Source organism: Nannospalax galili, unplaced genomic scaffold (genome assembly GCF_000622305.1).
Source record: "Nannospalax galili isolate Female #2095 unplaced genomic scaffold, S.galili_v1.0 scaffold213, whole genome shotgun sequence".
Taxonomy (NCBI): Eukaryota; Metazoa; Chordata; class Mammalia; order Rodentia; family Spalacidae; genus Nannospalax; species Nannospalax galili.
This window is the reverse complement of record NW_008335195.1, coordinates 3,120,635-3,144,792: the sequence shown is the minus strand read 5'-3', so window position 1 is coordinate 3,144,792 and position 24,158 is coordinate 3,120,635. Positions and strand designations below refer to the sequence as shown.

The window sequence follows — 24,158 nt, the reverse complement described above, 5'->3', positions numbered from 1 at the left end:
GCGTATTTTGATTTCTGGCCCTGTTTCCTAGTTCCGCAGCTCTCTGTACTTGCTCATGGAGACCCTCAATGCCACCACGCCCCACTATGTTCGCTGTATCAAGCCAAATGATGAAAAACTGCCCTTTGAGTGAGTACTCTTGTCTCAGAAATGAAATCACTGCAGAAGTGGCTTCCATCACCAAGTTGGAGTTTGCTAAGAATTCCTGTGAATGTTACTGTCTCTGGGGTGTTTCAGTGATTCAAAACAATGCTGCCCTTTCTATATATTAGCTGCCATCCCTCTGACTAAGCCACCTTTTCTTCAGAGCTGAGCAAAGGGGCTGAGCTTAAAATAACTATCTGCAACTGAAGGTCACACACCTGTGACCCAGCCCTTCTGCTTCATTATAAGGGGAACTCTGTGTGTGTGTGTGTGTGTGTGTGTGTGTGTGTGTAAGAGTGCTGAGGGTCAGAAGCATCCTCATCCCTATCATGAGATGTCCAGACTTGTTCTCAGGCGTGCTGAGAAAGCAGCCATATACACAAGTCAGTTGTGGAGTCCGTTTTAGCCAACTAAGCTGAGGGGTGCCCATGGGACTATGGTGGGGATGATGAGTGTGTCTGTGGATTACCAGCAGTTAGGCCTATGCCCCAGGGTTGCTGTGAGGTATTTGTAAAGGGCATTCCTGCATTAAATGGACACTAGAACCTGGCTGACCACACAGTTCTTTCTACCTAGTTGTCACTGGAAGATCAATTCAGGCCCCCACCCCCAAGTCCTTCTCCCCACCACTTCCTTCAGAGTCAAAGCTCCATCCCGCACCTGCCCTGCAAGCCCAGCCTCTGGACTGTTTCATAGAGGACCTGTTCCAGAACATTCCACAGATACTCCTCCAGTATCTGTAGCATGCCTGGCACTGTGTGTGTGTGTGTGTGTGTGTGTGTGTGTGTGTGTGTGTCTGTGTGTGTCTGTGTGTGTGTTGGTGTGTGTTGAGGAACGATGATGGAGCTGGATCCTGCTGCCCAGGAGGCTAGAGTCCAGCCCCTACTGGGTGTGCTGAGCAACTGGGAGGCCTTGATACATAAAATTGCTTCTTTAAGGTTTGACTCCAAACGAATTGTCCAGCAGCTGCGAGCCTGTGGTGTTCTAGAAACAATTCGCATCAGTGCCCAGAGCTACCCTTCCAGGTACGTTGTCAGTTCTGGTTCTTGAGGGAAAGTGCTCACTTCAAGTATGTGCTGAAAAACAAGGGTGTGGCTGACATGTTTTTTTACATGCTTGGATTCTGTAAGATGCACCCAAAGATTCCTCCTACTGTTTGGGGGAGACAACAGGAGAGAAGTGGTTATCTTCCATCACTGTCAAGAAATACTTGAGAAAACAGGGAAGGCAGGTTTTGGCTCATGATTTAGGGATTTCAGTCTGTGGCCATTTGGCTCTGTTGCTTCCAGGCCTGTGTGATGAGGCAGATCATCATGGTAGGGAGCACGTGAAGGAGTGTCCTAGTTGGCTTTCTGTTGCTGTGATAAAAACACTCTGACCAAAACCAGCTTCAGCAGGGAAAGGGTTTATTGGTCTTATGTGTCCAGATCACAGTTCATCCTTGAGAGAAGCCAAGGCAGGTACTCAGGGCAGGACCTGTAGGCAGGAGCTGAAGCACAGACCACAGAGGAATGCTGCTTACTGGCTTGCTCCTCTGACCTGTGCTCAGCCTGCTTTCTTATACAACCCATGCCCACCTGCCCAAGGGTGGCACCACCCACAGTAGGTTGGGCCCTCCCACCTCATTCAATAATCAAAAAAAAAAAAACCTCATAGACATGCCCAGGCCAATCTGATATAGGAAATTTCCCAATTAAGTTTCCTTCTTCCCAGGTGTGCCAAGTTGACAACTGAAGTTATCTGGCACAAGTAGAAAAGCAGCTCACCTCATGGGGGCAAGAGGCAGACAGAGCAACAGGAAAGGGACAAGCCATGCCCCTTGAAGGCATGCCAGTGACGGACTTCCTCCAACAAGGCCCCATCTCCTTCTCTTTCTCCATCCCTCCCAATAACTCCATCCATGGGTCAGTCCGTTGACTAGTTCAGAGCCCTCATGATCCAGCTTTTTTAAAGAGCCTCACTAGTGAACACTGCATTGGGGACCTGGCCTTCAACACCTGAGCCACTGGGAAACATGTCACATTCAAACTGCAATACAGGCTGTGTATAGCTCAGAAGCCACCAGCGCCCCAGTCCCCATCCCAGTTGCCGGTGATGGTCCCTGCTGCCTGACCAGAATAGGACCTGAGGAAAGGGAGGATTGGTGGGGTGGAGGTTGGTTGGATCAGTTCAAAGAACAGCTGTATGTTCTGGGTGATTTTGGTGGTGATCCAGGGGAGGGGCCCAAAGCCAGTGCCTTCATCACCAGAGCAGACTCCACCCCACAACCAGTGAAAGCAAGGGCAGGTTGGCAGCACAGCCCACTACCCCAGATCTGTCTGATTTTTCAGGTGGACATACATCGAGTTCTACAGTCGCTATGGCATCCTTATGACCCAGCAGGAGCTCTCCCTCAGTGATAAAAAGGAAGTGTGCAAGGTGGCTTTGCACAGACTCATCCAGGTTGGTCTTTCTCACCTGCTGAAATCACAAGCTTTTCTCAAAAGTGTATCTCTCACCTGTGTCCCTTTCATGGTTGCCTCCAAGAGGAGCAGGGCCCTGATGAGCAACAACAAATGCGCTCACTGGAGCATGATCTCCTGACAGCAGCCACCTTAGGTCCTTAGGGACCTGAATTTGAACCCTGGCTTCTAACTGCATCCCCCTGCCTCATTCTTCCATGATCCAATACTATCCTCCATGGACCTTGGTTACAGGAAATGGTCAGCTGAGGCAGTAACCAAGCAAGGTGGGCCCCACGTATGGCATTCAGCATGGATTGAGACTATTGCTGAAATGATGAACCAGGTTGGAAAAACGATGGGCAAGTTATGACAGCCAGACAGAATAGGGACAGAACCCGAAACCAAGACAGAAAACAAACGTCCAGGTCCTCCTCCCACTGTGGGGGAGCCAAAGTCCCTCAAGAGCCGGATGGAACCTTGGCAAACATATACACCCTTTGCCACCAAGCTCCATTTCTTCCAAAGTGACTTTCCCCAGCAACTCCAAGTAGAGGTTTCTAGTCAGGGTCCCAGTTTTTCTGCTTAAAGCCAAAGTACCTATCAGTGGTCTGGGAATCTTTGAACCTCTCAGTGTCAAATCTAAAGGATTTATTTCTGATTATATTATTCTTTTCTTCTAGGATTCTAATCAGTATCAGTTTGGTAAAACCAAAATTTTCTTCAGAGCTGGACAAGTAGCTTACTTAGAGAAACTCCGCTTGGATAAACTGAGGCAGGGTTGTATTGTGATACAAAAGCATGTCCGAGGCTGGCTGCAGAGGAGGAAGTTCCTCCGTGAGAGACAAGCTGCCCTGACAATCCAGCAGTACTTCCGGGGTCAGCAAACAGTGAGGTCAGTGGACAGAGGGGGGCAGTGGATCATAGAGCTTCTACTGTCAATGTCTCCAAGAGGAGAGGCAGCCAAGGACAAGGGACTGTTCTCTTGCTCCACAGGTATGAATGACCACAAGCCTGGATGTGAGATGGGCCTGTCCCTCAGGTCATGCAGGGTCTGCCTGGGGTGTGTGCTGTCTCTTCCCAGGCAGGATGACTGTTCTTGTTCCTATGATCTAATATATTTAGTGTATTATTTAGTAGTTATTTTACTTTTCCTGTTTCTTGACCATTTACAAGTTTGTCTCTTCCATGAGCTTATAAGTTCTGAAGGAAAGAATCTGTCTTCCTTTCCAGTTCTTAGGTGTTAACTAACTTCTCTATAATGAGCCAGATAATGAGTATTTGAGGAACTGTAGAGATGGCTCAGCAGTAAAGATCACTTGCTGCTCTTCCAGAGGACCTGAGTTTGGTTCCCAGCTCACAACCACCTGTAACTCCAGATCCAGGGGATCCAGTGCCCCCTTCTGGACTCCATGGACACCTGCACATATGTAGCTCACGTTACACACGATACACATGCTCAAGCATGCGCGTGCACACACACACAGATGTGCACATACACAAATAATCCCTAAAAAAGGGGGGGGCTGGAGAGATGACTCAGTGCTTAAGAGCACTGGCTGCTCTTGCAGAGGACCCAGGTTCAATTCCTAGTACCCACATGGTAGCTAATAACCATGTCTGTAACTCCAGTTCCAAGGAATCCAATGCCCTCTCTGACCTCTTTGGGGATTGCACAACATGGGTGCACTTACATACATGTAGGCAATATGCTCATACACATAAAAAATTAAAATTAAAATAAAAAATAAAATTTTTTCGGTCTTTTTGTTGATTGTTTTTTGACAGGGTCTCCCCAGTCACAGCCCATCTGGAAGTCATGATGTGAACCAGAGTAGCTTTGATCTCACAGAGACCCACCTGCCTCTGCCTCCTGAAGGCTGGGATTAAAGGCATACGCCACCATGCCTCATGTAAAATTTAAAAAAAAAAAAGAATAAAATCCTACTCTCCAGAGTGCTAGCTCATATGGATCCATGCCTCCCCAGGGACCTACCCCCACTAGGCCTTCTCAACCAGGCTTCCAGTTGATGAACTCTTAGGGAACTCACTGAAGGCAAGCTACAATCACAGCAGTGGTGGTCTGCAGCATGTTCAGAGCAGACACAGCTGTGTTCCCCTGGGTTGCCAGTATGACACTCAGGTCAGGGTAAGCACAAACAGGACTGGAGCTTCATCAGGACAAGCCACTTAATGGTAGAATTGCTGGAGGTAGCCACACCCCACTGAGGTGCTGCCTACAATGTAATTCATGATGGAAGTCAAGGCTCTGGGCCATCCACTCACTCTTCTGTCTTTTCACTCTAGGAAGGCCATCACTGCCACAGCCTTGAAAGAGGCCTGGGCAGCCATCATCTTACAGAAGCACTGTCGTGGGTATCTGGTCCGAAATCTGTACCAGTTGATACGCGTGGCTACCATCACCATCCAAGCCTACTCCCGGGGCTTCCTGGCGAGGAGGCAGTACCGGAAGGTACAGTATGGATCGAGCTTTTCCCAGAACTGGTGCTCCTCACTGTAGTGAGGCAGTCCTTACGCCCATAATCCTTCTCCGTACAGGGGTTCCTGCAAGGGGGGAGGTTTTCAGCATTCTGGGGGTTGCCTTTTGCTTCAGAAGTCTGGGATGACAGGCCTTAGTGAGTGGGTGACAGAGAGACATGTTCTGGGCTGTTAGAATGTCTGGGGTTGCCTCTTCCAGCGCTGGAGGTTGGGCTGACATCTCACTAATCTGGTTCTGAAGCTGCTCCAGGAGCACAAGGCTGTGATCATTCAGAAGTATGCCCGAGCGTGGCTGGCCCGGCGCAGGTTCCAGAGCATCCGCCGATTCGTGCTCAACATTCAGCTGACTTACAGGGTCCAGCATTTGCAGAAGAAGCTGGAGGACCAGGTAGGCATCCATATACATGTTTCTATCTATGTATGTGTGGTGTACACATGTCTTCATGTGTGTGTGTGCAGGTACACCCGTGTGTATATGTAGGTCAGAAGTCAATGTCAGGCACCATCTATCTTATTTTTTGAATAAGGGTCTCTCACTGACCCTGGGACTTGCTGTTTTGCTTAGACTGGCTAGCCAGAAAGCCCCAGGGATCCTCCTGTCTCTGTGTCCCCAGTGCTGGGAGTACAGGTATATGCCTTCATGCTTGCACAGCAAGCACTTTACCAGTTGAGACATCTCTCCAGGCCCCTCTAACTTCTTGAAAGGAAGAAAGAAAGAAAGAAAGAAAGAAAGAAAGAAAGAAAGAAAGAAAGAAAGAAAGAAAGAAAGAAAGAAAGAAAGAAAGAAAGAAAAAAGAAAGAGAGAGAGAGAGAGAGAGAGAAAGAAAGATTTATTTTTATTTTAGCTGGGCATGGTCATGTAATTCCAGCACTCAGGAGGCAGAGGCAGGAGGAGATCTAGGCTAGTCCAGGATGGTCTGCATATCAAGTTCTAGGCCAGCTGGGGCTACATAGTGAAACTCTATGTCAGAAAAAATCAAACAAACAAAAAATGTTTTATTTTTCAAATGTGTGTGTGTGTGTGTGTGTGTGTGTGTTTAGGTATATGTAAATGGGTGCCTGATGAGGGTTCTAGGACCCAAACTCGTGTCCTCTGAAAGAGCAGCAAATGCTCCTAACTGCTGTGCCATCTCCTCCCCAGCCCCTTCACCCACTTTTTTAAAAGTATTTTATTTATTGTTTTTATTTTTTGTGTATGAATATTGTCCTAGTTTGTTTCTTCATTGCTGTGACAAAACACTCTGACAACTTCCAACTTGGGGAGGAAGGGGTTTATTCAGCTTACATCTCCCAGGTCACAGTTCTTCAGGGAGCCCAAGGTAAGAACTCAGGGCAGGAACTTGGAGCAGAAGCTGGAGCACAGGCCATGGAGGAACCCTGCTTACTGGCTTGCTCCCCTGGCCCCTGCTCAGCTTGCTCTCTTATCCAACACAGGCCCACCTGCCTAGGGGTGGCACTACCCACAGTGGGCTGGGCCCTCCCATATCACTCAACAATCAAGAAAATTCCCCACAGACATGGCCACAGGCCAGTCCAATGGAGGAAATTCCGCAATTGAGGCTCCTTCAACCCAGGTGTATCAAGTTGACACTAAAGCTATACAGTACGGATACATTACCTGCATGTGGGTAAGTGCACCCATGTCGTAACAGTGCCTGCAGAGGTCAGAAGAGGGTGTCAGATTCCCCTGGAACTAGAGTTATGGATGTCTGTTAACCACCATGTGGTTGCTGGGAACCAAACCCGGGTCCTCTACAAGAGCAGCCAGTGCTCTTAACTGCTGAGTCATTTCTCCAGTCCCTCCCCCTTTTTGTTTGGCAGGGTCTCCCTATAGCCCCAGCTGGCCTAGAATTCGCTATGTAGACCAGGCTAGCCTTCATCTCACAGAGCTCTGCCTGCCCGTGCTTCCCCAGTACTGGGATTAAAGGCACGTGTCACTATACCTAGCTTCTATCTGGTTTTTAAACAGATTTGTCTTGAGCTTGATCAGATCCTTAGCTCTTTGGTTAGGATTTGTACCCAGTCCCTTGCATTGGCACATGCCTATAATCCCAGCACATGGGAGGCTGAAGCAGGAGGCAGGCAAGTTTGAAGCTAATCTGGGCCACCTAGAAAGGCCTTGCCTCAAAGACAAAAGAAATACTTTTAGCCATTGTTAGAGGGTCAAACATGGGCCACCAGAGCTGAAAACAGAAGCACACGGTAAAAGCTTGCCGCCTGTGGTCGTGTGGGTTGTTGGCTGCACATGAGCACTTGCTAAGAGGGCACATGGGACCTAAATCCAGTCTGGCTGTTTGCGAAAACATATATACCTGTAAGAAGCTATGCACCAAGAGGCCAGAGTACCTTTCTCTGATTTGCTCTAGGACTCCTGCATGACAAGCACGTGCCTCAGGAACTCAGAGGAACAACTTTGGTTCTCACTCTTCCGTAGGCCCATAGAGTCTGACTGCAGCCCCACCTCCTGTGGTAGGGAAAACCCCTCATGTTCAGAGGGCTGCAGGCCAGGGACAGGAAGTAGGAAGTACACACAGTTTCTCTCTGGCCAGGCGAAGCCTGGGAATATGCAAAGTCCCAATCTCTGAAACTCACTCTTGGACTGGTTCTGATAATACTGAGACCCTCTCACATGGAACTTTAGATTGGCTCTTAGCTTTAATGTGTAAGTCTCAGTTCCCTTCATCTCGCTGTTTGTAATAGATCTGCACATGGCATAGCTTGCACACAGACAAACAGGAGCCAGTGGGAGTCCCGACACTTCTACCATGGGTCATCTGGGTTTTCTGGGGCCACTGCAGTAAAATAGAGGAATTTTAGCCTCAATTCTGGAGACTGACCTCAGTGAAGGAATGGGTGGGTTGGCTCCTCCCAGGCCTCTGTCCCTGGCTCACAGACTACTGTCTTCTACCTATTTTTTCTTTCTCTTCTTTTAATGCACATGTGTGTGGTATATGTGGGGGTATATTCATGTCCAAACGTGTAGGCACATGCATGTGTGAAGGTGCTTGTGTGCATGTGTGGCAACCTGGGATTGATTCTCAGAATCTTCCCTGATTGCTCTCCATCATAAGGGTCTCTCAGTCAAACCCAGAACTCACCAATATGATGAGTCTCACAAGCCAGCTTGCTCCAGGAATCCCCTCTCTGTCTCTATCTTCTGAGGCTGGAATTACAGGTGGGCCACCATGCCCACCTAGCATTTTGGGGGGTTCTGGGAATTCAAACTCTGGTCTTCTTGCTTTGGAGGCAAGCACTTTACCCCCTGGGAATTCAAACTCTGGTCTTCTTGCTTTGGAGGCAAGCACTTTACCCCCATCCATCTCTCCAACCCTCTTCGCCCTGTCTTTACCAGCCTTCCTTCTGTGCCTCTGTCCTAACCACTTCAGTGCACCGACCGTGTGGCCCAAGACCTTACCCTATGCCCTCCTGATACCTGAGTTCCCTCTTTGAAGGTCTTGTCGTCCAATAATCATATCCCAGGTCCACAGATAAGGGTTCAATGTGTGATTTTTGAGGGGGACACAATTCAGCCCCAGGAACAGATAGGCCCCACATGACAAACACTACCAGCTCAGGAAGAATCCACTTTTCTGGGTTCCATGGGAAGATGTTAATATGACACATAGTAGAAAATGTGATCGTAGTAAATAGACACCATGCTGCAGGGCATGAGGAGTGAATGTAGCAGCTACTTTGTTCTAGACAAACCTCTGACCTCTGTCTCTTTCTCTAGAGCAGAGAGAACCACGGACTGGTGGAGAAGCTGACCAGCCTGGCCGCTCTGCGGGCCAGTGACCTGGAGAAGGTTCAGAGGCTGGAAGCAGAGCTGGAGAAAGCAGCCACCCACCGGCACAACTACGAGGAGAAGGGCAGGAGATACAGGGACACAGTGGAGGAGGTCAGGGGTTCACTGCATAGGGGGAGTCCACCTGCCTGTCTCCGCAGAGGAGGCAACTGTCACCCGCAATTCCTATAAAGCAGGGCTCTATAGCCCTGACAAGGGGAGTCCAGAGGATTAGACTCCAGATAGGAGTGGGGAGCTTAGGGAAGGGATCAGTTTCTCTCTGTGTCTACCTTGCAAACTGATGCCAGGTCCGGGAGCACTGGCTGGCTGCTTTCTCTTATCCCTCTGTCACTCATCCACCCAGATGTACCCTGGAGGCACCTTTCCCTGACCTGTGACACAAGGCTTGGGAAAGACTCCCATCTCTGTTGTCTAGTGAGAGCAATAGACCTAAAACCCCATCATCCTAGATTCATGTTTTGGCTTTGCTGCAGGCTAATTGGCAGCCTTGCCCAGTCCCTGACCACCTGTGAACTTGAGTTTCGTCATATGTTAAATAGAATCATGAAAAGGGGGCTGACAGTGTTGTAAGGATGAACTTTTTGTGTGAAATAATTTAGTCAGTGCCCAACATGGGCCCTACACAGGCATGAGCAGGTGCATCCTAACACATTCTAAGAGAGTAGTCTTTCTTACAGTCTACACTCCTGTCCCTTCCAAAGGCCTACAGCACCCATACTGGCAACCATGAGTCCCAGAGGATGTCTCTTTGCCTCTCTGTGACCCAGTGCCCAGGAATGCCCACACTTCTTCTTCTGGCCTCACTGACTCTGCTAGTCATGACCATCACCACCAAGGGGTCCACATTGCCAGCCTTGAAGGCCCCTAATCAAGAGAATCTGAAATAACAGATTCAGCCATGCTCCCCTCCCTTCTGAGTCACAGCAGTCTTGAAGTGTGAATCCACTGTGTGTCATAATCTAAGCAGTTATACCACAGTAAATCCATAAACTGCTTGGGCTGTCCAGAGCTCACGAGATGACTGACACATTCTGTGACACTGAGGAGACCTGGGACTTGGCCCTTCTCCCTGGTGTCAGCTGTGGCTGGGGAGATGGAGACTACTGTCTGCTTCAAAGTCCTCCTGAGCTGGTGTGGGCTTTTAGCTCTAACAGGGGCTGAGCAGAGCAAAGGTGATTGGAGAGCACAGTGTTCTTCCCCAGGATGGGCAGCAGGGACTTCACCAAGGTTTCTTCGTGTTCCACCCTTCGCTAGAGATTGGCAAAGCTCCAGAAGCACAACACAGAGCTGGAGGTGCAGAAAGAGCGGGCAGAGCTGAAGCTGCGAGAGAAGACTGAGGAGCTGAAAGGCAAGCTGCAGAGTGTGGGTGTGGCCAGGTCTCTACTGAGGACCTGATGCTTCACAGGAAAGTGTCCTTGAACGGTTGTCACTTCACTCAGTCCATGCCATACAACCTCCTGGACCCTTTTAGAGCACAGATGGGGACCAGCAGCCCAAAGGTTTTGCATTGGGAAGTGAATGTTTGTATGTGTCTGTGGTGTATGTATGGAGGGGGCTGTGAGTGTGGTGTGAGTGGTGTGTGTGTGTGTGTGTGTGTGTGTGTGATATGTGGTGTGTGTATATGTGTGGTGCATGCTGCATGTGAATGTGGTATTGTGTATGTGATATGTGTATGTGTGATTGTGCTGTAGATATGTGTGTGTGTGTGTGTGTGTGTGTGGTGTGGAGGATGTGGGGGTGTATGCTGTCTGTGTGGTATGTATGAGTATATATGTGTCTGTGGTGTGTGTGGTATGGGGGATGTGTATGGTGAGAGTGTATGTGGTATGTGTGTGTAGGTGTCTGTGGTGTGCATGTGGTGTGAATGTATATGTGTGTGTGTGATGTGAGTGGTAGTGGGGTGAGTGTGTGTGTGTGTGTGTGTGTGCTGTGTGTGATATGACTATGTGTAATGTTGAATGTGAGTGTATATGTGTATGTGTCTGGCATGTGTGATGTGTGTAAGGTGGGAGGTGTCTGTGGTATATGTATGTGATATGTATATGAGTGTGAGTATGTGAGTATGCTGTCTGTGTGGTTTGTGTGTCTATATATATATGTGGGGAGGGATGTATGTGTTTGTGCCGTGACTGTGTGTATGTGTCTGAGGTATGTCTGTGGTGTGTGTGGTTGTGAGTGTATGTGGTATTTGTGTGTATGAGTATGTATATGTCTCTGGTGTGTGTGAGGTGTGGGGGGCTGTGGTGTTAGTATGTGGGGGTGTTTGTGATGTATGTATGTGCTGTGTATATGAGTGAGTGTGCTGTGCATATGTGTGGTATGTGTATGTGTGGTATCAGTGTGTATGTGTGTGGTGTGTGTGTGTGATGTGTGTCAGTGGGGGGATATGTCTGAATGTGTTTATGCTGTGATTGTGTATGTATGTGTCTGTGGTATGTCTGTGTTGTGTGTGGTTGTTAGTGTGTGATATGTGTGAGTATATATGTGTTTGCGGCGTGTGTGAGGTATGGGGAGTGCAGTATGAAGTGAGGGGCATGTTTGTGGTATCTGTATGTGCTGTGTGCATGAGCGTGTGTGAGTATGCTGTGTGTGTGATGTGTGTGTGTGTGTGTGGTTTGCGTGAGTCTGTATGTGGGGTACATGGGGGGTATGTGTGAGTGTGGGGGAGTAATGTAAATATGTGTGAGTGTTTGTGGTATGGGCTTCAGAGCCCGTGGGAGAGTCGGTGAGGAACAGAGAGGTCAGGAGTCAGGGAGGAACCTGGAGCCTGAGCAGGGAGGGCCTCACCCACCTCCCCGATTTTTACTATAGCACTCCACTTGGATGGTTGTTAGGAGAGTTTTCTGACTTTTTAAAGTGCAGTTTCCCACAAGAACATTTAAATTCCCAGAAATGGAACTTGGAAAATTACCTGTTTGGCACCAGTGACATGTTTGGGTGGATAATTTTGATGGACCTATTATTTTGAAGGCTCCTCACCTACATGCCTAGTTTATAAAGAATCACATGTGCCCTCACCTTGAGTCTCAGTGGTAATAAACCCTTTGTGTTGATTCTGACATTCTCACTACCTTAAAGGAAGCATGGGGCAGTTATTGGCTTGGCAGATGTATTTCAAAGACCATTCTCTGTTCACAGAAAAAATGGATGACCTTACCAGGCAGCTCTTTGAAGACGTGCAAAAAGAGGAGCAGCAAAGACTGTATGGGACCATGTGCCTTGAAGCTGCTGCCCTTTCTCTCTTAGCTGTTTCCCTCTTCCCTCCCTCCCTCCCTTCCTCCCTCCCTCTCTCCTCTCTCCCTCCCTCCTTTCCTTTCTTCCTTCTTTCTTTTGCTCCTGGCAACATCTCATGTATCCCTGGCTGCCCTTGAACTCCCTATGTAGCCAAGGATGTCCTTGACTTTCTGACTCTTGCTTCTACCTCCCCAGTGCTGAGATTACAGGTGTGTGCCACCTTAGCTGTCCTGGGAATCAAACCCATGCAAGATTTCTTGCATGCTAAGCCAGCACTGTACAAGCCAAGCCATATCCCCAGTCCTCTCCTGCTATGTTGTTTTGCTCCTCAGCTTGCAGATAGCACATCACAGACTCAGGGGACAGGCTGTGGGTAGTTTTAGGAAGTGAGACTTTAAGAGTCTTGAGGGCCCAGTCCCACAGCGCCCACCTTCAAACGCTGCTGAGCTCTGGAGTTGTCCATACTGCTGCTGTCCATAGGCCTGTGACTTGGGGACTTCTTGCTTTCCTTCTGTTGCTAAGGCATTGAGAGTTAGAGATGCCCACCCCTTCCAAGTCACCTCAAGTCCCAGAATTAAGGTTATAGGCTAAGAAATAAACCTCTTCCTCCCCATCTGTCCACTTCTGTTCCAGGAAAAAAGGTATATAATCTGCCCCACAAACTTAAGGAGTTCCCTATGACCTTGGACTGTACCAGACCTACCCTTTCCCATCAGTAGCAATCTCTAGAGACTGATCTGGGCTCACCTTCTCTAAAGGAGTCAATGCAATGGTTTTTAGATCTAAGAGGGGGTCATCGTGGGATGTTTGAGAGAGATAGGATACAGAAGGTTCAGGGCTGTCTGGGACTGGGATGATGTGCAGTTAGTTTCCCTGTGCAGTTTGTAACAGAGCTAGGGGTTGGGTACAGAGGCAAAATTTCAGAGTGCAGTATAAATGCACCTCTGAAGAGCTCCAGGCTCAGAAACAAAGTATCCCATGACCCTGCATCAGTTTTTCTATTTAACTCATTCACCTAGGCAGAATTTTCAATGAACACAGCTTCAGGGGCAGAACCTCATCCAGCATCTTGGGTGCAGCAACACTTGGAAGGGAACATTTCTTGTAGAGGGCTTGCAGAGGCAGCCACATAGGTCACCCTGAGCTCTCTGCAGTTTTTACTGGGTCAGTCTGAGAAGTGAGCAAAACTGCATCCTCCCTTAGTTCCCCCTGCAGCTCCATTTGAACCCTGGTCAATCACCTGTGGACACTTGGCCCCTGTCACAACCCTCAGGGGCACAAAGCTTCTGACAGGCCCAGCAGGCTCAGGCTGCAGGACTGAGGTTTGTTTTACATGAGACTCCCCGTCACAGCTTTCCTTCTGCAAAGGTTATTTCACTAACTTCTTAGAATATTATCTTTTTCTTGGGGGGGTGGGTGCTAATTTTAAACAATTATTAATATCTCTAAAGGGAAATCAAGAAGTCTTTGGGGAGTGTGACTCTCTTCCTCACAACTTCTTCCATGGCACTGTAAGAACAGATCACAGCATGCTGTGGGCTGGTACCATAGACACTGTGCTCACCAGCTCTGGGAACTCCCGGGAGTGCCTCAGTTCTGATCAGGCGCTAGGGCCTACAGGAAGCTGGGCTAGCTCTCATGTCTCTTTTTCGTTGTTTTCTTAGTTGATCATCACTTATTTAATTCAGTGACCCTTTCACAAGGAGTTGGGTTTCTGTGCACTTTGGGGCACCTCCCTTTGTAGAAATTCTTGAAAGGGGTGCTAGAGAGATGATTCAGTGTTTAAGAACACTTGCTGGGTCATCATGATGACCTGAGTTCAGATCCCAGCACCCCTGTAATAAGCTGGGTGTTCACAAATACCTATATCCCCAGCTCCAAGGTATCCAATGCCCCCTTCTGGCCTCCATGGGTGAAAGAGCGCACGCACGCACACACACACACACACACACACACACAAATAAATAAATAAATCTTTTTTTTTTCCAGTTCTTGAAAGGCTAGACTCCTAGATACAGAAATGGCTCTGCAGGTTGAGCTCCTTACCCAAAACACTTGAGGCCAAAAATTTCACTTTCAGAGGTTTCCATGCTGTGGGGTCTTTATGTAGACTTCACTAACCAAGCATCCCTCCTCCCAAAGTCCTGAGTTCCAAATGTTTCAAATCTCAAACCTTTCAATGCATGCTGGCAGTTTAGTTTGGAATTCCAGTGTTTCAGATTTTGGGTTGGGGGACTAGTGGGTGCTCAGCCTGTATTAATTTGTTTAGGGCTGAACCAGGCCCCTGCAGGGCCCTTGGAACTGAGCAAAACCAAGACTTGACAGAATCTGCCAGGTCTTTGCGGAGGGAACTGCCCCCACACAGGAGACCTCATGGAACCCAGGTATGGCTTTGGGATTGCAATGGCCCAGCACCCAGTGTGACTTGAAGTCCAGCCTCCCATCCTGTGTTCTCTGTGATCTCAACAGAGGCTCATTTCTCAGACCAGAAATTATAAGGCGTTTATTTTAAATTAAGGGAACAGGAAACAGCATGTTTTAAAAAGCCCATTGACTACTGGAACTATCACAATGGGTCCTGATTAGCCTGTTTCCTCTGGGAGAAGGTATTTCTTAGTATTTTCAGAATGATGTATTTTCTTCATTCAAAGACTCTAAAGACAACTCTAATTTTTTTTCCTTCTTTTGCTGTCTAGACTTCTTGAAAAAAGTTTTGAGCTGAAAACACAGGACTATGAGAAACAGACAGAGTCTCTGAAAGAAGAAATTAAAGCTCTCAAGGATGAGAAGACGCAGCTCCATCGTCAGCTGGACGAGGAACGGGTCACCTCTGAAAGCCTGAAGGGGGAGGTGGCTCGCCTGAGCAAGCAGGCAAAGGTGGGGTGCACTGACTTTCGCATCCTCTGGTGGTGCCCTTGACCTGCACAGAGATGGCGTAACAGTCTCAGATTTGGGGTTCAAGAGGGACACCAGGGTGGAGCATCCTTTGGGTAAGAGATTTATTTAGAAGAGTTATTAATACCACAAGTGGAATGGCAGGGGCTCTGAAAAGCATTCAGGCCAACAAGGCAATGTGGGATCCCCTCTTATAGGCTTCAGAAAGAGTGGGGAGATCCCATGCCATGTAGTTGGGAACAGTTGTACTTTTAGTCACGTCTCAGCTCTGTGAGCAGCAGCGGAGGGGTAAAGCTTCAGCTTTTAGCTAATGTGTGTCCATCACACTCGGTGTGCCACCTGTCGCCCCTGGTTGCTGAGGCTACTTGGTAAACTTTTTTAGGGGAAGTGAGAATTACAGAGTCACAGAGAGACACAGTAGACGGCCTGCCATTTCTTTAACAGCAGCTGCTAGGGTAGAAAGAGAAAAAGGCTGCCGCCCGTGAGCTTGGCCTGAGTAGCCTCCAGCCCAAACCTGACAACATCCCATGTTCCTAAGGGATCAGACAACTGGAGTATTCCTAACAGCCAAAGGCAAGCGGTACCTGAGTGTCCATTCTTCCAAGTACCAGCCCCCAGGCTAACTATATCTGTATTTCATATTTGAAAAGTTAGCTTCTAACACTAAAATCGCAATTATTGTGGGCTGGAGAGATGATGACTCAGTGGTTGAGAGCACTGGCTGCTCTTACGATCTGGGTTCAATTCCCAGCACCCACATGGCAGCTAACAACTGTCCATAACTCCAGTTTCAGGGAATCCGACACCCTCTTCTGACCTCCTCGGGCATTGCACATCATGGGTATACCTACCTACATTCAGGCAATACACTCATATACACAAAATAGAAATAATAATTTTTTTAAATAAGTAAATTAAAAAAATTAAATTGCAATTATATAGTTATGTAAATATATTGACCAAGAGAATACTTTCAAATTAGATGATAAATTCAGGCAAATCCCTATTATCCATCTGTTATAAATTTATGAATGCTTATATCAAAGTGAAATTATTGTTATAAACTTCCATTTATACTGTTATCAGAAAATCCACAAGCGTAATGATTCAGGACTAGAGATACAGCTGTCAGTAGCGTGCCTGCCTAGTATGTGTGGAGGCCCTGGGTTTGCCTCAAAGCACCACAGAAATTGGGTTTATTAGTGCCTTCCTATAATCCCAGCATTGAAGAGATGGAGGCAAGAGGATCAGAAGTTCAAGGTCATCCTCAGCTACATAGAGTGTTTGAGGTCAGGCTAGACTACATGAGACCTTGCCTTAAAAAAAAGATCTATGCTGGGCGTGGTGGTGCATGTCTTTAATCCTAGGCCTTGGGAAGCAGAAGTAGATGGATCTCTGTGAGATCCAGGCCAGCCTGGTCTACATAGTGACTTCCAGGCAGACTAGGGAGATCCTGTCCATAAAAACAACAACAAAAACAACAACAAAAAAATGTAAAAACAACAACAAGAACAAAAAAAAGATCTATTCTACATTGGTGAATACAGTTAGTAATAAAATATTGTGTATTTCAAAATTACTAAGAGAATAAATTTCAAATGTTCTTACTACAAAAAAATGGCAAGTATTTGAGAAGATAGATATATACTTAATTATTCTACATTGCATTCATAAATCACAACATCACTTCATCACACATAAATACATATAATTATACTTTGTTAATTTGTAATTAAAGCTAAAATGAAATTTAAAAGCTGAGAGAGAAAAATCACATAGAACATTTTTATTGTTTAATTGTACATGCTATCTATATTTATTATAAAATAAATAAATATTCATAGAAATTTCATTTAAAAAAACTCTCGAGAAAAGCAAAATTTAAAAATAACAATAAAGGGGCTTCAGACTTGGCTCTGTGGTTAAGAACATTTGCTGCTCTAACAGAGGAACCAGGTTCAGTGCCCAGTACTCACATGGCGACACACAACCCTTTACAACTCTGACTCCAGGGGATCTGATGCCCTCTTCTGACCTCCACAGGCTCTGCATGCATGTGGTACACATACACATGCAGGCAAAACATCTGAAAACATAAAAATAAATAAATCTTTTTTAAAATAATAAATAAATGATCCATGTATGGACAATCAAGGCTTGACTTAGATATTTCCTTACCAGAAATCTTAAATATATACAACCCTGTGTTCTTGGGAGTTTGTTTTGAAACAAGGTCTCAGTATGTAGACCAGGCCTCAATCTCAAGATCCTCCTGCCTCAGCCTCCCAGTGCTGGTGGCAGCACCCATCTGATTGTTCAGTACAGAGTACTGGGTGAAATGAAATTTTAGAATGGAGATTTCTGGCGTGTACTTAGTACAGGGAGCAGTACAGAGCCATGCTGCACTCGTCCGGGGAGCAGTACACAGCCATGCTACACTCTGCTCTCACATGCAAGGCAATTCACTGTAAAGTCAGAAATCTGTTAAACTTCCACTAAACATGTAAGATACATATCAGAGGATACCCTTCGAGGTGGTGCAAATGTTCTGTGTGACTGTGAGACAGCCAGTGTGGTTTGTAAGAGCTTCTGGATTCAGCTATTTCCCAGCAGAGCTGTTTATCTTTTCGTGTAAATACCAGACGATAACCACTTGCACCACTGGAGCTGCCTGTCCATCTTTTCTAGTCCTGGTCTCCTGTTGCTTAAATGTGGGAGACTGGATCTGTGATCATAGTGCTGTGACTGGTTCATTCTGAGCAGTCACAGAGAAAGGGATGTCAATCTATGGGAGTCAGGCAGTCTGGCTGGTCTTCCATTTGGGAGACCGTGAGCTTGCACTTAGACTGAGGCACCAGTAGGTGTCGCTCGCTTCCTCTGGTGCATTAAAATGCCTGATTTATGAGGCCTGTAGCCCAAAGTCTGAAGATCCTAAGTAAATGTGAACGTGACTGGGAACGTTTACAGAAACATTGCAAGAGGAGCGCGGCTTCAGACTAGACAGCCCTGGCTCCCTATGAACTTGGCATGTGGTCTTCAATTCAGTGTAGATTCATTTTCTAATTGATACAGGCTTGTTCTACTCACCTCACAGGTCTGTGAGGATTGGGTGTCTACGTCTGTCAAAGTTTTGATTCCCCTTTCTACCTGTCGTGGAAGCAGGAGCTAGAGCCTGTGAACACCCAGCAACAGAAAATGCTAAGGAGAGTCAGTCAGCCCTGGTGTCTCTGAGAGTCTTTCTGTCTTAGCTACAAAAAAATACAACCCCATGATCTTCCTCCAGCCGAGCTTGCACGGTGAACAGCAGTGGCTGCAGCCTGTTGGAAATTCCATGTCCAGGCTACCCCTCCCAGAACAGCTGGCCTCATCCTGCCTCTCCTCTCTAAGCCTAACTGAAGCCAAAGGCTGCCTAGGAAAGTGGCACCTTTGCCTTCCCCCTCTTTTCAGACTTACTGTCTGCCAAAAGATGGTTTTGGTCCCTGCGATTTAACTTCTCGACTTGCCCTCATCCCTCCACCTGCAAGTTTGGGTGGTTATTTTCTGCCTTTACATAATAAGGAGGCTAATCCCTGCAGTCAAGTTGATCTGGAAACTGCAGCATCCTGAGCAGCTGAGCTGCTTCAGGGCAAGCTCTGCTGGCCACAAGGGTTGGACAGGATTTCAGCTGGGAGGCCCCGCATGCTCCCTGACAGTTGTGTCCCTTGTCTGTTTTCTCTTCACCGGGTTTGGCCGTTGCTCTGATATAGACCATCTCTGAGTTTGAAAAGGAGATAGAGCTACTGCAGGCGCAGAAGATAGATGTGGAAAAGCATGTGCAGTCACAGAAACGGGAGATGAGAGGTAACTGCAGCATGATTCACTTGTCTCTCTGGGGTGCAAACTTGTTCAGGTGTGTGTCGCTGTGGAGATGTGTCCTTTGCTGCTGGAAGCTGGGCTGGTTGACTGTGGTCTGGATGGCTAGTTGGTTGAATACCTAGGAGGGTGGTTAGTTGATTGGGTGGACAGCTGGTGAGCTATTCTGCTGGAGACTGTAGGAAACAGCCCTAGGGAGATCACAGGGAAAAGAGACATGTTCAGATTCGATTTCCACAGCTCTGTCTTTCCTTCCAGAAAAGATGTCAGAGGTCACAAAACAGCTTCTGGAGAGCTATGACATCGAGGACGTTAGAAGCAGGTGATCACTTCTACATTATCAGACATTTTCAGACATGCAAAAACCCAGGCTGGAGAGGCAGCTCAATAATGTGCTTGCCTTGAAAATATGAGTATATGAGTTTGATCCCCAGAACCATAAGCAAAAAACCAAGCATGGTGTCACATGCTTATAATCACAGCTGGGGAAGCTGAGGCAGGAGGATCTAGATGTAACCTATATCAGGTGACTGACAATTACCTGTAAGTCCAGTTCCAGGGGATCTGAAGCCCTCCTCTGGCCTCCAGAGACACCTGCACTCATGTATACACACACACACACAATAATAATAATAATAATAATAATAATAATGATAATAATAAAATAAAATCTTAAAAAAAATGGCATGAGGTTAAGAGCACTGACCGCTCTTGCAGAGGACCCAGGTTCAATTCCCAGCACCCACATGGTAGCTATGAACCGTCCTTAATTCCACTTCCAGGGGAATCTGAAGCCCTCTTCTTATCTCTGAGGCATTGCACGACACAGGTACACTCACATACATGCAGGTAATACACTCATACACATAAAATAAAAATAATAAAATATTTTTTAAAAAATGGACTGTGCCTGAGGAATACCACCCAAGGTGGTCTTCTGGCCTCCCACATGCACAGGTATTTAAATATGAACATAAACACAAACCATGTAAAACATGAGCAAAGGTAGACATTCTTACTGTCCTTGTATTTTCAGGCTCTCTGTGGAAGATCTGGAACATTTAAATGAAGATGGAGAACTCTGGTTTGCCTACGAAGGACTAAAGAAGGCAACTCGGTTAGAAACTCCCCTGGGTTCTGTTTTCTTTTTCAGAGACAATAGACTATTGGAAATCAAAAATTCATCTTACCTAGATTTGAAATGTAAATTCTTAATAGAATTATCTAATAACCCTCTGAGAATTCAGTAATTTTTTTTTTAGTGAGGAGGCACAGCCTCCTTATGGGATAAACTTCCTGGTAATGTATGGACCCCGTAATCTGTATGATAAAAACTGGTTACAGGGCTTGGATGGAGGACAGGGAGAGTGTCTGCCTAGGATATAAAAACCCTGGGTTTCATCCCCAGCACTGCATAGACTAGGTATGGTGATGCATGCCTTTAATCCCAGCACTTGGGAGGAAGATCAGAAGTTTAAGGTCATCCATGGCCACTTAGGCAGTTCAAGGCCAGCCTGGGATATAGACCCTGTCTCAAAAAACAGACAAATAAAAAAACCCAAAACAGAAACAAAAACACCCTGGCTACATCATATAAGCAGCCACTGTTGCTGTCAATGTAGAGGTATAATTGAACTGAAGGAGTTTTGCATTTCTTTAAATTAATAAGCTAACTTATTATAATAGTTTTAGGTTCACAGCAAAACTGAATAGAAAATAAAGTTCTCACTGGGTGTGCTGGCACACACCTTTAATCTCAGCAGTCAGGAGGCAGAGGTAGGTAGAGCTCTGTGATTTTGAGGCCAGCCTGGTGTACAAAGTGAGACTCTATCTCAAAAAATAAAATAGAGTTATCATATCCTGCCATTATGCACAGCCTCCCCACAGTCACTGGTGTGCATTAGTTATTTTCTGTTGCTGTGATAAAACACTATGACCAAGGAAACTTATAGAAGGAAGAGTTTATCAGTTCCAGAGGGATAAGAACCCATCATGGTAGGGTATCATGGAAGGAGGCCATCAGAGCAGAAAGCTGAGTGCACACATCTTCAAGCTGGCACAGGAAGCAGAGAGAGAAACTGGAAATGGAAACTAGGCTATGTGCTCTCAAGCCCGCCCCCACTGACATGCTTCCTCCAGCTAGGCTGTACCTCCTGAAAAGTTCTATGTCCTCCCCAAAGAGCCTCACCAACTGCCAAGTGTTCAAATACTTGGAGCCTATGGGGGACATTCTCATTCAAACCACCACACCGGGTCATACCACAGACATAGCAGGGTCCCCCAAAGGCTCACACTGGGGCCCCCTCAGGCTATGGAGCCTCATAAGCATATAAGGATGCCTATCCATGCATGATTGTGGTATCATGCAGAGCAGCGATTCTAAACTAATGGCAAAAATGTAATTGGAATTGCTTCTAACATGAAATACCTTTATCATTAACTGCATATTAACCCTATATAATGTTTGCTGTTGTGTTGTATTTAATTAATTTGTGGAGAATTTCATACAATGTGTTTTTATCATTTTCATCCGCTCCCCCAGCTCAAGTCCAGCACCCTCCTTCCTTAAACAACTTTGTGTCCTCTTTTTTATTATTATTAAAACCCATCAAGCTCAGTTTGTGCTGCCCATATACTCTTGGTGTGAGGCTACCTGCCGGAATGTGATCGACCGTACTAGGGACCCAGTTTTATAGAAAACTGACTCTACCTCTCCCAGCAGTTATCAACTGCCAGTAGCTCCTCAGCTAGGGGTGGGGCATCTTGTCCATCTCCCATCTGCATGCTGGGATTTTGTCTGGTTTGAGCTTGCAAGCTTATGCAAGCTGTCACAGCCACTCTGAGTTCCTATGTGTAACTGCCCTGTTGTGTCCAGAAAACACTGTTTCACTGTAGTCATTCACCACCTCTGGCTCTTAAAATCTTCCCACTCTCTCTTCCCCAAAGATCCCTCAGCCTCGGGGAGAAGGTGTGATGTAGATTTAGGGCTGAGGACTCTGGTCTCATTCTTTGCAGTTGTAGGTCTCTGTATTAATTTCTATCTATGGCAAAAAGAAGCTTCTTTGGGGCTGAAGACATGGCTCAGTGGTTAAGAGTACTGGCTACTCGAGGCTGGAGAGATGTCTCAGCAGTTAAGAATATTGGTGTTCTTGCAGAAGACCCAGGTTCAAATCCCAGCACCCACATGTCAGGGGACAACTGTCCGTAACTCCAGTTCCAGGGGATCTGAGGGCCTCTTCTGTCATCTGAGGGCATTGCATGACATGGGTACACTTACCTACATACAGGCAATACACATATACACATAAAATAAAAATAATAAATTAAAAAAATTTTTTTGGTCTTTTTGAGACAGGGTCTCCCTGTAGCCCCAGCTGTCCTGGAACTCACCATGTAGACCAGGCTAGCCTTGAACTCACAGAGATCCGCCTGCCTCTGCCTCCCGAGTGCTGCGATTAAAGGCATGTGCCACCATGCCCAGCCAATAAAAATACCTTTTAAAAAAGAGCACTGGCTACTATGGGCATGCGGGGATCTCGGGGCACCAGCTGCTAGGTGTGGCGCCGGTCTCACGCTGGGGTGCGGCGGGTCGTGCACCGCGTTGCTGGGGTGTGCGCATGTCCTGCACCGCGTTGCTGTGGGTCTCCGCGTCTACTGGGTGCTGGCGACTCTACTGACCGCTGTGCTCCCAGGCGGGTCCCTGCTTCTCCACATTGTTGAGGCTCTCTGCTACCGGGGCTGGCCCGGTTGAGTTCCGTCCCAATCCACCGTGCACTTCCTCGAGATAGGAGATCCGTCAGCTGCCGGATCGCGTGGGAAGGTGCGGAGACGGCGAAAGCTGGGCTTCCATGAGTCATGGCTTACGAAGAGACAGCCCTCTCCGGGAAGGCTGGATCATAGGCAGTAAGACACAGAACTCAGCTCAGTCAGTGGTACAGCCCCTTTATTCTGTGACTCAGCTCGGCTCCAGGCCTTAGTGATCCAGCTTCGATTAATTAGGGGAAAGCAGGATATTTTATACTGTGGGGGCAGTGGCAAAACCTTAGTTGGTAGGTGCTTTTAGGATGCCTCATTTACATGTGGTGGTGGGCTCCTGCCAGGCTGTCAGACTGCCTGAAAATCACACAGGAAAACCTGGCAGTTTCAGAGCCGGAGGCCATGTTTCTGTGACGGCTACTTCAAAGATGAGTCAGGAAGGTGCTGGGAAGGCACCCTGCTGATAAAAGGAGTCTCTGCATATGAAGCCGAGCCCATGGCTATCCAGACATGGAGAGACTGCTACTTTACACAACAGGGGTCCCCAACATCTCCTCCTCTTTGATTTAAATATGGAGAAGTGCCATTACCAACCCTAAGGTCCAACTCATCTCATCTCGGGAGAATCCAAAGTCTGATAATTGACCATGACCTGTTTTGTAGTGATTTTAGCAAATGGCAGTAATTTGTCAGCAAGGAAATCTTAAAAACAGTGAGCAAGTATCAAAAATAATACACAGTATTACCAGGGGGCAACAAGGGGTTTGGAGCTATGCAAACAAGGGATTGTTAAGCCAACCTAATTGTTTGGTGGGTTGAAATAGATTACAAAGTTTTTTAAGAGTGTTAACATCAGTTTCAACAACATTTGATTCATTTACAAAGAAACAGCATTTTTCCCAGTACCATATACCCTCCCCATGTTATCAAGTCCAATGTTCTTCTGTTGTGGAGCACAATCCTGGCGAGAGAGTTCATTTTTTGTTGGAGAGATTCTAGGCTTCAGTCACAGATGTTATTGCTTAGTTCAGCTTGTCTCAGCCAGAGCAGGATCAGGTGCAGCTTGTAGCAGTTGTCGCCATAGCAACGCCTCCAGCATCCAGTGTAAGTTCGATCTCTACCAGCAGGGGGAAGAAGATTTTTCTCTGCTAGCAGCTGTGCAGGAGAAAAGCTTCTCACACCTGGAATGTACTAGTACACAAAAGGTGGACAAAGAGAGATTAACACAGTTTTGGGCTTCCTTTTTCTATAGGAAAAGAGGAGTGATGCATGCTATACTGGAGAGAGTAGTTAGTGAGGCATTTGTAGGCTTACTTGCTGAAAATGAAAATTAAATGGTTAGCCAGTTGTTTGAATCCACTTAGATGAGAGTCAGTGAAATCTTTTTTCTGTTCCTGGGTAGAGAAGGGTGGTAACTGGTACTGCTGTCAGTAGAAATCTATTGCTGGATGCACAAAAGAAGGCAGTTAGACATTGGAGTAGGTGGTGAAGGGAAGAAAGTTAGACTTGTTCCAGGACATAGTCAATTTTAT

At 46.9% G+C, this 24,158-nt stretch overlaps 1 protein-coding gene across 1 annotated transcript in view; it reads left to right on the top strand.

The window, feature by feature from the left end:
* The window catches only part of Myo5c (myosin VC), a 101,169-nt gene that overhangs the window by 44,305 nt on the left and 32,706 nt on the right, over positions 1-24,158 (top strand). Inside the window, exons 16-28 of the mRNA XM_008829785.3 lie at positions 32-129; positions 1,083-1,169; positions 2,475-2,586; positions 3,269-3,480; positions 4,893-5,058; positions 5,326-5,472; positions 8,818-8,982; positions 10,144-10,237; positions 12,028-12,091; positions 14,820-15,000; positions 18,765-18,858; positions 19,129-19,192; positions 19,907-19,987. Of these exons, the coding sequence (XP_008828007.1) occupies positions 32-129; positions 1,083-1,169; positions 2,475-2,586; positions 3,269-3,480; positions 4,893-5,058; positions 5,326-5,472; positions 8,818-8,982; positions 10,144-10,237; positions 12,028-12,091; positions 14,820-15,000; positions 18,765-18,858; positions 19,129-19,192; positions 19,907-19,987 (1,565 nt within the window). The remainder of the gene's footprint in view (positions 1-31; positions 130-1,082; positions 1,170-2,474; positions 2,587-3,268; positions 3,481-4,892; positions 5,059-5,325; positions 5,473-8,817; positions 8,983-10,143; positions 10,238-12,027; positions 12,092-14,819; positions 15,001-18,764; positions 18,859-19,128; positions 19,193-19,906; positions 19,988-24,158) is intronic.